The sequence below is a fragment of the Macaca fascicularis genome, chromosome 11, assembly GCF_037993035.2.
Source record: "Macaca fascicularis isolate 582-1 chromosome 11, T2T-MFA8v1.1".
NCBI classification, from domain to species: Eukaryota; Metazoa; Chordata; class Mammalia; order Primates; family Cercopithecidae; genus Macaca; species Macaca fascicularis.
Genome location: NC_088385.1, coordinates 125,240,171 through 125,256,204, shown reverse-complemented (window position 1 = coordinate 125,256,204; position 16,034 = coordinate 125,240,171). Strand labels below are relative to the sequence as shown.

Sequence of the window (16,034 nt, the reverse complement as noted above, 5' to 3'; positions counted from 1 at the left end):
CTTCTTGATCCACCTGCCTTGGCCTCCCAAAGTGGTGGGATGACAGACATAAGCCACCATGCCCGGCCTTGATTTTCAGTTATTCATACACAGAGACATAATCATTTCAGGCCAGGCACAGTGGCTCACACCTGTCATCCCAGCACTTTGGGAGGCCAACATGTGTGGATCGCTTGAAGCCAGGAATTTGAGACCAGCCTGGTCAACGTGGCAAAATCCTGTCTCTACTGAAAATATAAAAATTAGCCAGATATGGTGGTGCATGCCTGTAATCCTAGCTACTTGGGTGACTGAGGCACGAGAATTGCTAGAAGCCAGGAGGCAGAGGTTCCAGTAAGCCAAGATCGTGCCACTGCACTCCAGCCCAGGTGACAGAGGGCAGAGTGAGACTCTGTCTCAAAAAAATAAAAAAGAAATGGAATCATTTTATGCATTGATCTTCTGTACTTTTTAATAAGCTAATAAGTTCTAGTAGCTTTTGTAGATCCCATTGAATTTTTTGACAGATGATTATGTTGTTTGACAATAAAAAGTCTTACTTCTTCCTTTTCAGTCTTTATGCTTTTTTGTTTCTTTTTTGTTTACTGCACCTGTACAGCATCTGGCACAATGTTTTTGTTTGGTTTGGTTTGGTGTTGTAAAGAGAGAGGATCTTGCTATATTGGTCAGGCTGGTCTCAAACTCCTGGTCTCAAGTCATCCTCCCGCCTTGGCCTCCCAAAGCGTTAGGATTACAGACATGAGACATAACACCCAGCCCCAGCACAATGTTGAATGTAAGTGTTGCAAGTAAACATCCTTGCCTCCTTCCTGATTCTGTATTTAACATGCCTTTTTTCTCTGGGTACTTTTATGATTTTCTCTTTATCACAAGTTTTGAGCAGTTTATTATGATTTGCCTTCATATAATTTTCTTCATATTTCTTGTGCTTGAGGTTCAGAGACCTTCTTGGATCTGTGGGTTTATACTTTTCATCAAATTCATAATTTTCTCCACTATTACTTCCTCAAATAATTTTTTTCTGTCCTGATATCTTTCCTCCCCTTCAGGGGCTCCACTTAGACATACAGTAGGCCACTTGAAGATGTTCCACAGCTCACTGATGCTCTGGGTCACGGGTTTTTTTTTTTTTTTTTTTTTTTTTTTGGTTAGTCTTTTTTCTGTTTTATTTTGGATAGTTTCTGTTGTTGTGTCTTCAAGTTCAGTAGCCCCTTTTTCGGCAGTCTCCTCTGCTATGCTTCCCGTGCAGAGGATTTTTAAATCTCAGACATCGTAGCTTTCACCTCTAAAGGTCTAATTTGAGGGCCAGGTGTGGTGGCTCACACCTGTAATCCCAGGACTTTGGGAGGCCGAGGCAGGTGGATAACTTGAGGTCAGAAGTTTGAGACCAGCCTGGTCAACATGCTGAAACCCTGTCTCTACTAAAAATACAAAAATTAGCTGGATGTGGTGGCGCATGCCTGTCATTCCAGCTACTTGGGACACTGAGGCAGGAGAACTGCTTGAACCTGGGAGGCAGAGGTTGCGGTGAGCTGAGATTGCACCACTGCACTCCAGCCTGGGCGACAGAACGAGACTCCATCTCAAAATGAATATATATGGGAGGCTGAGGCGGGCGGATCACGAGGTCAGGAGATCGAGACCATCCTGGCTAACACGGTGAAACCCCGTCTCTACTAAAATACAAAAAATTAGCCGGGCGCGGTAGCGGGCGCCTATAGTCCCAGCTACTCGGGAGGCTGAGGCAGGAGAATGGCGCGAACCTGGGAGGCGGAGCTTGCAGTGAGCCGAGATGGTGCCACTGCACTCCAGCCTGGGCGACAGAGTGAAGACTCCGCCTCAAAAAAAAAAAAAAAAAAAAAAAAAATATATATATATATATATGCATAAAATAAGGGTTTACTTTGAATCTGTCTCTGCTTTATATTTTGTCTGTGTCTGCTTTACATGTTTGATATTTTCCCCAACGTTTTCCCTGTATGGAATTCAACTATATTAAATGTTTTAATGTCCTTGACCACTAATTTTAACATATATCATCTATATCAATTATGGTTTGGTTTCAATTATTTTTCTCCTCATTATGAATTATATTTGCCTGCTTTTCTGCATACCTGGTAATTTTTTGTGGAGTGTTAGATATTGTGAATTTTACCTTTTTAAATACTGGATATTTTTATATTCCTTTAAGTATCCTTGGACTTTGTTCTGGAACACAGTTAAGTTACTTGGAAATAATTTCATCCTTTTAGGTCTTGCTTTTAAAATTTGTTAGAGCCAGGCACAGTTGGTCATGCCTGTAATCCCAGCACTTTGGGAGGCAGAGCCGGGAGAATCACTTGAGTCCAGGAGGTTGAGGCTGCAATGAGCCGTGATTGTACCCTTGCACTCCAGCCTGGGCAACAGAGCAAGACCCTGTCTCACAAATAAAAAATAGACAAAATAAAATTTGTTAGGCATCACAGACCAGCATTTAGTCTAGGGTCCCTACTATGAAGGCAAGACTCTTCTGAGTAGCCTCCAGAATGCTCTGTGAATTGAGATTTTTTATCCTGGCTAGGGGGAATGAGTGCTGTTCACAGCCCTTTTTGAGCTATAGGTACTGCAGTCTCTATTCCTTTCAGATCGTTTTTTCCCCTGGTCTAAGGTAGTTTTCTCATATGCATGCACCAGTCAGTGCTCAGCTGAAGACTTGAGGGGAACCCTATGCAAATCTCCATATCCCGTTTCTGTGCTGCTCTCTTCTACCTGGTACTCTGCCCTGCCAACTCTACCCACCTTGGTCAACCCGGACTGTCATCTTTGTCTCCTCAACTCAGGGAGTTCACCAGGCTCTAACTGGATTTCCCCTCTGGGCACCATGGCCTAGAAATTCTCCCAGGGCCTGAAGCTCAAACATTTGATGGCTTACATCAGTTGCTTATCTTCTGTCAGGGATCATTGTCTTTCTTTGCCTGATATCCATTGTCTTCAAATACCATCATTTGTATGTTCTATCCAGTGTTTTTGTTTGTTTGTTTTTTGAGATAGGATCTTACTCTGTTGCCTGCGCTGGAGTGCAGTGGCATGATTTTGACTTACTGCAACCTTGACCTCCGGGCTCCGGTGGTCCCTCCACCTCAGCATCCTGAGTAGCTGGGACTACAAGCGTACGCCACCATACCCAGCTGCTAAGGTTTTGTATCTTTTATAGAGATGCAAATTGTTGCCCCAGCTGGTCTCGAACTCCTGGGCTCAAGCCACCTGCCCACTTTGGCTTTCCAAAGTGCTAGGATTACAGACATGAGCCACTGTGCGTGGCCTTGTCCAGTGTTTTAATTGTTCCTGGTGGCAGGTAATAAATCCAGCCCCTGTTACTCCATCTTGGCTAGAAGCAGAATTCCCTTCATTACATGTTTAAGATAAAGAAGTTATTAATTATATATAGTCAAGTTTATTGATTTTTAGTTTATGGGTTTGCCTCTGGTATCTTGCTAAGTAATTAAATATTCACTTGTAATTTATTCTAGAAGTTTTTATGGTCTCATTTTCACACTTAAATATTTATTTCTTCATAAAATGGTTTTAGTCTGTAATCCGTGTTTTCCCCCCAAATCCATGGCACATAGCTTTATTCACATGGAAGCCAAAATATTCTAAAGTTTATAATGTGTTTTGGTGATTGCAAATATTTTAATTATCATAAGTTTAGTTCATAGATCTTTTTGGTTTTCTTAAACACAGTTTCATAATTTGCGTTTTATGCATAGTCTCCAAAAAGGCGTATCTTTGATTTAATCCATTGTGTCTTTTTTTGTTATTCTCAGACATAAGCAATAAAATCAAAACACTTTTTGAACTTTTTTTTTTTTTTTTTTTTTTTTTGAGACGGAGTCTCGCTCTGTCGCCCAGGCTGGAGTGCAGTGGCGCGATCTCGGCTCACTGCAAGCTCCGCCTCCCGGGTTCACGCCATTCTCCTGCCTCAGCCTCCCGAGTAGCTGGGACTACAGGCGCCCACAACCGCGCCCGGCTAATTTTTTGTATTTTTAGTAGAGACGGGGTTTCACCGTGGTCTCGATCTCCTGACCTTGTGATCCGCCCGCCTCGGCCTCCCAAAGTGCTGGGATTACAGGCGTGAGCCACCGCGCCCGGCAAACTTTTTGTTTTTTGAGATGGAATCTCGCTCTGTCGTCACCAGGCTTGAGTACAGTGGCACGATCTCGGCTCACTGCAGCTTCCGCTTCCCGGGTTCAAGCAATTCTCCTGCCTCAGCCTCCCTAGTAGCTGGGGCCACAGGAGCACCACCACACCCAGCTAATTTTTGTATATTTTTAGTAGAGATGGGGTTTTACCATGTTGACCAGGATGGTCTTGATCTCTTGACCTCATGATCTGCCTGCCTTGGCCTCCCAAATTGCTGGGATTACAAGCGTGAGCCGCCACTCTCGGCCACTTTTTGAGTTCTTATTTTGTGCTTTCCTTCACCTGATTGACAAATAGCTGGATTTCAGTTACTTTCCCAGTAGTATTGATGTAGTAACTTCATGCTTGATTATTGGCATCCATGGATTGGCAGGATGACTGCCTAGGACAGGTGCATTGTTGGCGGAGGGATCCTTTTTCCCATATAAACCTTCAGTGGTTCCCCTTTCCCTCAGGATAAAGTCTAAACTTCTTAATATGGCTTAAAGGGCCTTTTGCAGTTTTTCTTGGCTCAACACCAGCTTCATGTGTTCTCCTTGCAACTCTCCCGTACAATTCATACTGAATGAACTAATTTTATTTTCTCTAAAAAGGCATGCTTTTTCACGTCTAAGTAAAAAACAGGCTGGGTCACCCTATAATATCCTTATATTAAAAAACAATTGCTTTCCCCTCATAATCCAATCAGTTACAACCATTTTACCATTTGTGTCCTTATAATTTAGTGTCTATAAGTCCATTTGACTCCTAAGCCCTTTAAGGAGAGGGACCACATCCCATTCTACCTCCAAAACTCAGTACAGGATATGGCAGATAGTGAGCATTCAGCAGTATTTGTTGAATGAAAGAATGAGTTGGGGAAGGGGGTGGATCCTTAAGTTGATGATCTATGTATATTAGCGAAATGACTAGACTAACTCTATGAAGTAATGTATGTTGTCACCTATGGCTGCTATGTCTCAAGAAAAAAATACCTCTTAGCACTATCAGTTTTACTTCTTTAATTAATTACTTTCTTTTTCCTCTTCTCCTAGCATGAGACCCACTGGCCCATGTTTTGAAAAATAGTTTTATTGACCAAAGCCAAATTTCTATCTTGGTTATCTAGCTGGTCAAGGATGAAACACAGACTATCCTGTGATAAGTTGAAATGTTGGCATAAATAAATGATTATCTGGGTATGAGGGCAGAGGTTATTTAAAATGAAAAATATAGATGATTTTTAACATTTCTATATTTTTCAAAAAATAAAAAAGTCTATGTCAAATAAATGTATGTAACTATTGGCAGATCAATATGAACATATCAAAATGATACCCTTTTATTTATTTATTTATTTATTTTATTTTTATTTTTTTTTGAGATGGAGTCTCGCTGTGTCACCCGGGCTGGAGTGCAGTGGCCGGATCTCAGCTCACTGCAAGCTCCGCTTCCTGGGTTTACGCCATTCTCCTGTCTCAGCCTCCTGAGTAGCTGGGACTACAGGCGCCCGCCACCTCGCCCGGCTAGTTTTTTGTATTTTTAGTAGAGACGGGGTTTCACCGCGTTAGCCAGGATGGTCTCGATCTCCTGACCTCGTGATCCGCCCGTCTCGGCCTCCCAAAGTGCTGGGATTACAGGCTTGAGCCACCGCGCCCGGCCAATACCCTTTTATTAATAGAAACTTTGATTTCAGAATGTTTTATGTAGCAGCAGAATAACTTGCCTCTTTACATGGGCATTTAGCCTAGCCTGCAAGTGATAGTAATTTCTTCTAGTAGTCAGTAAAGAATTGTTTAATTGCCTGTATTTCTATATGAATATACCACATGTCAATCAAGAGCATGGGCTTTGCTGTTAGATCTGAGTTTTAATTGTGGTTCTGACAAATACTGGTTTTCTGACCATGTGGAAGTAGTTTAGCCCATGAAAGTCCTAGTTGGTTCTATAAAATTAAGATAATAAAGTCATTATATTATGAAGCTATTGTAGGGATTAAAGGAGATAATATATGTAAGGTTTTAGTGCTGCCTGGCACATAGTATCGATTAATAAATACCAACCATTATTATTTCAACATTAATTATACCAAAATGAATTTTAGTAACATCTCTATAATATAATTTACATTCTATACCCTTCACTCACTTAAAATGTATAATTGAATGATTTTTAGTATAGTCACAGTTATGCAGTCATCACCACAGTCAATTTTAGGACATTTTCATCACCCTGAAAAGAAAGCCTGTACCTTTTAGTTATCACCCTCCAACCCCCCCATCTCTAAGTAACCAATAGTCTACTTTCTGTCTTTATAGATTTGCCTGTTCTGGAAATTGTGTGTGTGTATGGAATCATACAATATGTGGTCTTTTGTGACTGGTACTTTCATTTGGCGTAATTTTTACAAGGTTCATTCATGTTGCAGCCTGTACCAATACTTCATTCCTTTTTATTGCTGAATAATATTCCATTATATGGATATACCACATTTTGTTTATTCTTCCACCAGTTAATGGACATTTGGGCTTTTTCCACCTTCTGGTTATTATGAATAATGGTGCTATGAACATTTGTGCACAAGTTTTTGTGTGAACATATGTTTTCATTTCTTTCGTGTCCTTAGAAGTGGAAACTCTGGGTCAAATGGTAACTCGATATTTAAGTTTGTTATGAACTGCGGGGCTGTTTCTAAAATGGCACAGCCACCAGTAGTGTTGGAGGGCTCTATTTCTCAGCATTTTCATGAACATTTATCTTACTTTTTGACTATCACTATCCTAGTGAGTATGCAATGGTATCTCACTGTGGTTTTAATTTTCGTTTCTCTAATAACTAATGATGTTTGAGGATCTTCTCATATGTTAATGGTCATTTGTGTATCTTTTTGGAGAAATGTCTATTCAAATCCTATGTCCATTCTTTTTTTTTTTTTTTTTTTTTGACAGAGTTTTGCTCTTGTTACCCAGGCTGGAGTGCAGTGGCGTGATCTTGGCTCACTGCAACCTCCGCCTCCCAGGTTGAATCAGGTTCAAGTGATTCTCCTGCCTCAGCCTCCCGAGTAGCTGGGATTATAGGCATGCGCCACCACAGCCGGCTAATTTTTTGTATTTTTAGTAGAGACGGGGTTTCTCCATGTTGGTCAGGCTGGTCTCAAACTCCCGACCTCAGCCTCCCAAAGTGCTGGGATTACAGGCATGAGCCACTGCACCTGGCCGTTGTCTGTTCTTTATTTGGGTTTTTTTGTCCTTTTGTTATTGAGTTGTGAGACCAAGAGGTTTTTTTAATATTTGCATGTATTTGTATTGCCACCAAGTAAAACGTGTTAGAAATAATTTAATGGCAAATCTTATTTTTCCACAGGTACTGAAGATTTACGCCCCCCCAAAAAAATTGTCAATGAGAAATAAAGCTAACTGTGATATCAAAAAGCAGAGTGCCTGCTCTACTGGCCATCATGCGTAAAGGGGTGTTGAAGGACCCAGAGATTGCCGATCTGTTCTACAAAGATGATCCTGAGGAACTTTTTATTGGTTTGCATGAAATTGGACATGGAAGTTTTGGAGCAGTTTATTTTGTAAGTACTTAAAAGAGTTGTTTAGATAGATCAGATTAAGAAAGGTTGGACTCTAGGCCTGGCATGGTGACTCACACCTGTAATCCTAGCACTTTGCAAGGCCAAGGTGGGAGGATCGCTTGAGGTCAGGAGTTCAAGACCAGCCTAGGCAACATAGCAAGACCCTGTCTCTACAAAAAACTAAAATAAAATAAAGTTTGAACTCAACATGTTCTCTACACATAGCTATTGCTCGTAAAATAAGCTTGGTTTCAGTGATTTTTCTATAAATTAAATGATATCTACAGTAGAAGCAAATAGTCATTGCTGAAAAGCCAATTCCAGAATCCTAGGCTTTATTCAATTCAGTGGTATTTATATGAACTGACTCACTTATTAAAGTAGTATAAGAAAGTTAAGAGCTTTGGTCAGGCACGGTGGCTCATGCCTATAATCCCAGCACTTTGGAAGACCGAGGCAGGCAGATCATGAGGTCAGGAGATCGAGACCATCCTGGCTAACACAGTGAAACCCCATCTCTACTAAAAATACGAAAACAAAAAATTAGCCAGGCATGGTGGCGGACGCCTGTAGTCCCAGTTACTCAGGAGGCTGAGGCAGGAGAATGGCATGAACCCGAGAGGTGGAGCTTGCAGTGAGCCGAGACCGTGCCATTGCACTCCAGCCTAGGCAACAGAGTGAGACTCCGTCTCCAAAAAAAAAAAAAAAAAAAAAAAAAAAAAAGTTAAGAGCTTGAAGTTGAGTTTTGTGCATTTTCATTGTATGCTAAGCTCTTTCCTGCCTCAGAGCCTTGTATATGCTATTCCTCCCCGCTAGGAAACTCTGCACATTACATCCCCATCCCTGTCTGTTCATCCTACAAGTTTTACCTTAAGTGTTACTTTTGCAAGATACCCTTTACTCTTCAAGCCTCCACCCCTAAATCAATATGTTTTGATTTCATAACATCTTGTGCTTATATTTTGTTGCATTTATCACAGTTGTAATAAAACAATTACATATATGATTTTTTGCTTTATATATGTCTTTTTCCCTAAATAACAAGTGTCATGAGGACAGGAGTTATGTCTATCTTGTTCGTCGTTATATTCTCAAGAACTAGTATATGCTTACTACCTAAAAACAGTAGTAGGAATTTGATAAATACTGGGTGGGTGGGTGGGTAGGTGGATGGATGGATGGATAGATGGATAGACAAATAAACAGATGAACAGACAACTATTCAGAGAAAGGAACTAACAGTGATTTTTAGTGGCAATCATGTCAAGTCAGTATTTTCGGTTAAGGGGTACAAGGCTGTCCCCCTGGAATCAGTTTTAGTTACAAGAATGTGACTGTCTTCTGATGAGAAAAACAGATAGCCAAAATTTTAACACAGCTTATTCACCTGAAATTCATTACATAAAATACAGTTGTTTGTTTGTTTGTTTGAGACAAGAGTATCGCTCTGTAGCCCAGGCTGGAGTACAGTGGCATGATCTCGGCTTACTGCAACCTCCACCTCCTGGATCCCGGTTCAAACAATTCTCCTGCCTCAGCCTTCCGAGTAGCTGGGATTACAGGCATGTGCCACCATGCCCAGCTTATTTTTGTATTTTTAGTAGAGACCGGGTTGCACCATGTTGGCCAGGCTGGTCTTGAACTCCTGACCTCGTGATCTGCCCACCTCAGCCTCCCAAAGTGGTGGGATTATAGGTGTGAGCCATTGCGCCGGGCCCTGTTTTGTTGTTGTTGTTGTTGTTGTTGTTGTTGTTGTTTTTAAGACAGTCTTGCTTTTTAAGGAGTCTTGCTCTGTCACCCAGGCTGGAATGTGCTGGCGTAATCTCGGCTCACTACAACCTCCACCTCCCAGGTTCAAGTAATTCTCCAACCTCAGCCTCCTGAGTAGCTGGGATTACAGGCACCCGCCATCATGCCAGGCTAATTTTTGTATTTTTGTAGAGAGGGGGTTTTACCATGTTGGCTAGGCTGGTCTTGAACTCCTGACTTCAGGTGATCCACCCGCCTCAGCCTCCCCAAAGTGCTGGGATTACAGGCGTGAGCCACCGTGCCTGGCCAGAATATATAGTTATTTAATTTAATCTTGATAACCTTAGTTGCTTTATTAAAGTAACAGATACTTCCTTAAGCATAATAGTCCATTAAAACAAATAATAAGTTAAGTACTAATTATTACCTACTTCCCTAAACTTGTAATCAAATAATTTCTTTGTAATCAAACAGTATTGCCTCTTCCTTTTAAGTCGTCCTTTATGTTCTGCCATCTGGATAGGGCTTATCTTTAGTTGTCCTTCCAAATGAGATTTTATGAATTGCATCTTTACTTGTCCTTTTGCTTCTAGCCAAATCTTCATCCTGGATTTTCTCTAAACTGTTTCTCAACCACTGTGTCTATGCTCAGCCCTACCATTACTTCTGCTTCCCTAACTGCCATCAATAACTTGGCTCCCACTGAAGTATATTTTGTCATTAAATACGATAAAAGATCGTGTTGGCTGGAAAGGGTGCTAATTTCCTAGTTAACACTCCCATGTTAGTGTGTAGTCAGAATAGCATTTAAGGCCCAAAGTTCTGTCTTCTTTAGTCACAGACCCTCTTGTTACAAACCGTTTTTATCATAAGTATACATAAAGAAGTATACACAATCTATATATATATATATATTTTAATATATAGCTTAAGAAAGAATTAAAAGGTAAATCTCTATGTAAAAACACCACCCAGGTCAAGAAATAGAATACTGCCAGCATCCCAAAAGCCCCTCTTTATGTCCTCTTCAGTCAGAACCCTCTCCCTCCCCTCAGGAGTATCCACTATTCTGATTTTTATGGTGATTATTTTCTTACTTTTCTTTATATTTATAACCCACTTACTCTGTACTCCTAAACAATGTGAATTGTTTTGCTTAGTTTTGAACTTTTTAAAAATGTAAACATTCTGTATATATTCATTTGTGACCTGTTTGTTTTGCTTACAGATGCATTCTTCAGTCATCTTTGCTTTCTTTTCTTCTATTACTTTAAATCTAATTCATCTTCTCAGAATCTCTCCTGGCAAAAGTCAGTCTCTATTTGACTCCTCTCATTTAAAAAGCAACCAAACCCTTCTTAAAGTGCTAATATTTCAGAATGACTACAATAAACCACACATGCTTTGAAACTTACTAAAAGCCATTTATAATAGTGGCAAAATGAAACCTACCTTGTAGTAGGCTGCAGAAGACCTAGTGATTTATTTGCTTTTTGGGCTAAGCCCTGTCTATTTAGCTAGAGTATGTGCTTTTTTGAAGATGAGGACTATTTCTAATGTTTCTTTACAACTCTAAAGGCTGGCACGATCCCATTTACAGTGGGCACTAAATATATATTATTTGTTGCTAATGATAGACTAGAGGAATGATACAGGTACCAGAGTGGCAGTGATAAACGTAATCATTAACTGTATAGGGCCTGTATATAAATGTGAAAAGTACAGGCCTATGTATACCCATAAAGCACTAAAAAACAGATTAAAAGGGAATTAACTGACACTGTACTATAAAACTTACAAAAAGCTTTAACGTTTTATCTGTAGTGGTCACATCGGTAGTATCCTAAAAATGGATTTTCCTGTTGGCTAAAGTAATATTTATATATGTTGCTTCTTACTCCCTGCTAATAGATTTTTCCTTTTGTTACTTACACCATTATAACCAGGAAGAACTCTGTTATCTCTTTTTTTTTTTTTTTTTTTGAGACGGAGTCTCGCTCTGTCACCCAGGCTGGAGTGCAGTGGCCGGATCTCAGCTCACTGCAAGCTCTGCCTCCTGGGTTTATGCCATTCTCCTGCCTCAGCCTCCCAAGTAGCTGGGACTACAGGCGCCCGCCACCTCGCCCGGCTAATTTTTTTGTATTTTTAGTAGAGACGGGGTTTCACCGTGTTAGCCAGGATGATCTCGATCTCCTGACCTCGTGATCCGCCCGTCTTGGCCTCCCAAAGTGCTAGGATTACAGGCGTGAGCCACCGCGCCCAGCCGAACTCTGTTATCTCTTATTTGGACAACTATGGTTGCCCGCTTTGGTCTTTCTTTAGTCTGTTGTGTATACCTCAATGAGCTTGAAAAAAAAATGTAAATCTGATCACATCCCCTTTCCCTATAAAGCCTTTAGGGGCTCTCCCTCGCTCTTAGGCCAAGATCAAAATCCCTACTATAGCCAGCCCACAAAGTCCTTCATAGACCCCATCTCTACCTGAACTATCTTCTCTCTCATTCTCATTGCTATAGCTCTGATTCCTTTCTTCTGATCATCCTTCCTGGAATCTTGCATAAACTGTTCTCTCTCGAACAATTTCTCCCTTCTATTTTCACCTTCCTAACTCCTGTTCATCATTTAGCTCTCAGCCTAAACCTCATTTCTTCAGGGAAGGCTTTCCTGACCTCCCTAAGTCACATCCACCATTGTTGGTTCTCAAAGTAACACATACCCTTCTTTGTGGCACATATCACAAATGCAGTTTTACATTTTGCCTTTATCATTTTATTTTTGTTACTGTCTATCCTCCTAGAGGAGAGATAGGTACTGGGCATATTAACTCACTATCTTAGCCCTAGCACTTAGCCCAATTCCTGATAAATTGTGGGCAGCTAGTAAGTATTTGTTGAATGAGTGAATGATGAAGAACTCTGAGAACTTGGTACTGCTAATTAGTACTTTTCATAAGTCATAGTCATGCTGGCCATAAACACTAGAGTCTGGCTGCTTGTATTTTTATGCCTAAACACTATAATTCTGTTAGCCTCCGTAGGTCACAGCTTTTACACTAAATGCTGCCAGGGAATAAACTTAGTGTGAATTGTAAACTGGAACAGCTCTTGTAAAATCAATCAGCTGAGAGTATATGTTATGTTCAGAGAAAATAGAAATTTTTAACTTGATGAAATATTTCTGTGTGTTTGGATTTACATAAGTAATTTTGAAATTTGCATAATTGGCTGGGCGTTGTGGCTCACGCATGTAATCCCAGCACTTTGGGAGGCCGAGGTGGGAGAATCACTTTAGCCCAGGAGTTTGAGACCAGCCCGGGCAACATAGTGGGAACCCATCTCTAAAAAAAATTTAAAAAATTAAAAATAAATTAGCAGCATTAACAAATGAAATAGTAAGAAACTGTACTAAAGGAAAACACACCAAAAAAGGACTGAGCATGTTCATTTTTGTATTCACCTAAACACAACTCTAAAGTTTGTAGGTTTCTAGATCACCTTTTTTGAACTCAGTATATTATCCATAACCCACCTAAAGCAAATAGTTTAGTTCTGTCTTTCTAGATATTATTACCTTTTAGTTGGGGATCAAAAAATAGGGCAAAAAGAAAAGCTTTTTCACTTTTTAAATTTTTATTTATTCATTTATTTAGAGACAGGGTCTCTCACTGTGTCACCCAGGCTGGAGTGCAGTGGTGTGATCATAGCTCACTATTACCTTGAACCCTTGGGCTCAAGCAATCCTACTGCCTCTGCCTTCTGAGTAGGTAGCTAGGACTACAAGCGTGTGCCACCACACCCAGCTAATTTTGGTTTTAATTTTTTTGTAGAGACGATTTTGCTATGTTGCCCAGGCTGGTTCCAAACTCCTGGGCTCAAGTGATCTTCCTGCCTCAGCCTCCTTTTTTTTTTTTTTTTTTTTTTAGACAAAGTCTCACTCTGTCACCGAGGCTGGAGTACAGTGGCACAAACTTGGCTCACTGCAACCTCTGCCTCCTGGGTACAAGCAATTCTCCTGCCTCAGCCTCCCAAGTAGCTGGGATTACAGACGTGTGCCACCATGCCCTCCTGATTTTTGTATTTTTAGTAGAGACAGGCTTTCACCATGTTGGCCAGACTGGTCTCGAACTCCTGACCTCAGGTGATCCACCCACCTTGGCCTCCCAAAGTGCTGGGATTACGGGAGTGAGCCACCATGCCTGACCTGCCTCCTAAATTAACATAATTTTTTATATTTGTCTATAAAATAGCAAAAGGTATAGCTGTAAAATGTTTAAAAATATAAACACATAATAGTAAGCTCTTTTTTTTTTTTTTTTTTTTTTGAGACTGAGTCTGGCTCTGTCGCCCAGGCTGGAGTGCAGTGGCCGGATCTCAGCTCACTGCAAGCTCCACCTCCCGGGTTTACGCCATTCTCCTGCCTCAGCCTCCCGAGTAGCTGGGACCACAGGCGCCCGCCACTTCGCCCGGCTAGTTTTTTTGTATTTTTTAGTAGAGACGGGGTTTCACCGTGTTAGCCAGGATGGTCTCGATCTCCTGACCTCGTGATCCGCCCGTCTCGGCCTCCCAAAGTGCTGGGATTACAGGCTTGAGCCACCGCGCCCGGCCCCCCATAGTAAGCTCTTAATAAGTATTTCTTGCATCGATGGTCTTGGTAATAGTTACTGAGACCATTGCGACTATTGGAATAGTTACTGAGACCATGAATGTCAGTTTCAAGGATAAAACTTGAAATGATAGAGGCTGTAGACATTCATAATACTGTATGCACTGGAAAGCTGAGACCCCATTGATACTTTCCTTTTTCTGTACTAAAACATTGATTTTTTTTGTTTGTTTTTAAGTTTCAATCTAGCATGTTTTGACTTTTAGCCAGTATAAAAAGTTCACATCTATAGCATAATCAACATTTGCACTGAAAGGTTCACGTCTATAGAATAATCAACATGGAAATGTTTTTCAAATTTCAAGTCTCTGCCTATACATTAGGATGTATAAGTGAGTGGAAGCATTAAGTTCTAGTCAGTGATTATCCTATAAATGTAAGAAATATATTTTTATTTTAGGGTGGTTATTTCTTCATGTTTTTAGGTCCAAATATAGCATTGATTATAAATAGCCTTAATAAGCAATTAAATAATACTATCTGATTTTATTTCGTGGGCTTTTCTTTTTTTTAGTAATGGTTAATTGTTTTTTAAAACCTCACAAGGTAAAATTTCTCGTTGCCTCAATATTTCTTAAATCTTTCCCAGGCTCCTTAAGCTGCACTATATATATTGATGCCTCAAATATCTACTTTTCAGATATAGTCCCTCTAACCTTCATTGTAATACTGAATTTACATCAGCTTTTATTTGTGATTGCTGTATAAGCACAGTTTGGTGTTAAAGTTTAAAAGCCAGAACAGTGTGAGAGATTTTTGTTTTTAACAAAAGTCAGTCTGTACTTTCTAAATCAATAAAATATCTAAAATATGCTTTTGTGGAGTTCTGCAGATCTGAAAATTATGACTAGTGGATAACTCATTAATATATAATAGGTACTTTTAATGCTTGTTTTAAAAAAATCTCTTGTAGTATGTTATTGTGGGTATTTTTTTTTCATTTTGACATTCCGCAAGAATCTGTGGTCAAATTATTTTTACATAGTACATTATTGTTTATTGTTTGAATTAACCATTTTTAAAAATCATAAACCATTGTTATATCTGAGGAGGTTCATTTTAAATTAGTTGTATTTAAGAAAATGATTATGAATTTTTCTCTAAAATTGTTAACCTGACTTTATCAGTGAATGAATTCCAATCTTTTACTTTAGAACCACTGCAATAGGTTTATTGGTCCACAATGATGATAATATCACAGAAGCAAAATAGCTTACGTACATTAGGGTTATGGCACTGATGCAGAGGTAGTCTTTTAATATCTTGTATTTATTTTTATGAAAATTTTAAGAAAACTAATAGTTTTAAATATTTTAAATAAGTTGAGGCTGGGAGCAGTAGCTCACACCTATAATTCCAGTACTTTGGGAGGCTGAGGCGGACAGATTACTTGAGGCCAGGAGTTTGAGACCAGCCTGGCCAATATGGTGAAACCCTGTCTCTACTACATATATAAAAATTAGCCTGGCGTGGTGGTGGGTACCTGTAATCCCAGCTACTCAAGAGGCTGTGGTGCGAGGATCGCTTGAGACTGGGAGGCAGAAGTTGCAGTGAGCTGAGATTGTACCACTGCACTCCAGCCTGGATGACAGAGCAAGATCCTGTCTTTAAAAAAAAAAAAAAATATGTGTGTGTGTGTGTATGTGTGTGTGTATACATATGTATGTATATCTTGAGTAAGTTGAGAGGAAAAGACTATTACTTGAATTATTAATGGTTTTCATGTGTACTTTCAATGAACAGTTATATTTGGAGTATGGAGAAGACAAGTAGACGTGAGACAAGGCAACCTCTATAGATAAAAAATACACATATATACATACATAAATGTAGAGATGTTTATATGTAATACAGTCTTATTATAAAATGTAAGTAATCCTGAAAAC

The 16,034-nt window shown here is 39.9% G+C and overlaps 1 protein-coding gene across 6 annotated transcripts in view; it reads left to right on the top strand.

Annotated features, from left to right (window-relative positions):
- Positions 1 to 16,034, top strand: part of TAOK3 (TAO kinase 3) — a 232,875-nt gene that overhangs the window by 115,294 nt on the left and 101,547 nt on the right. For all 6 annotated transcript variants that reach the window (XM_005572369.4, XM_005572368.5, XM_015431618.4 and 3 more), the window contains exon 3: positions 7,525 to 7,738. In XM_005572369.4, coding sequence (XP_005572426.2) covers positions 7,619 to 7,738 — 120 coding nt within the window. In that variant the 5' untranslated portion in view covers positions 7,525 to 7,618. The remainder of the gene's footprint in view (positions 1 to 7,524; positions 7,739 to 16,034) is intronic.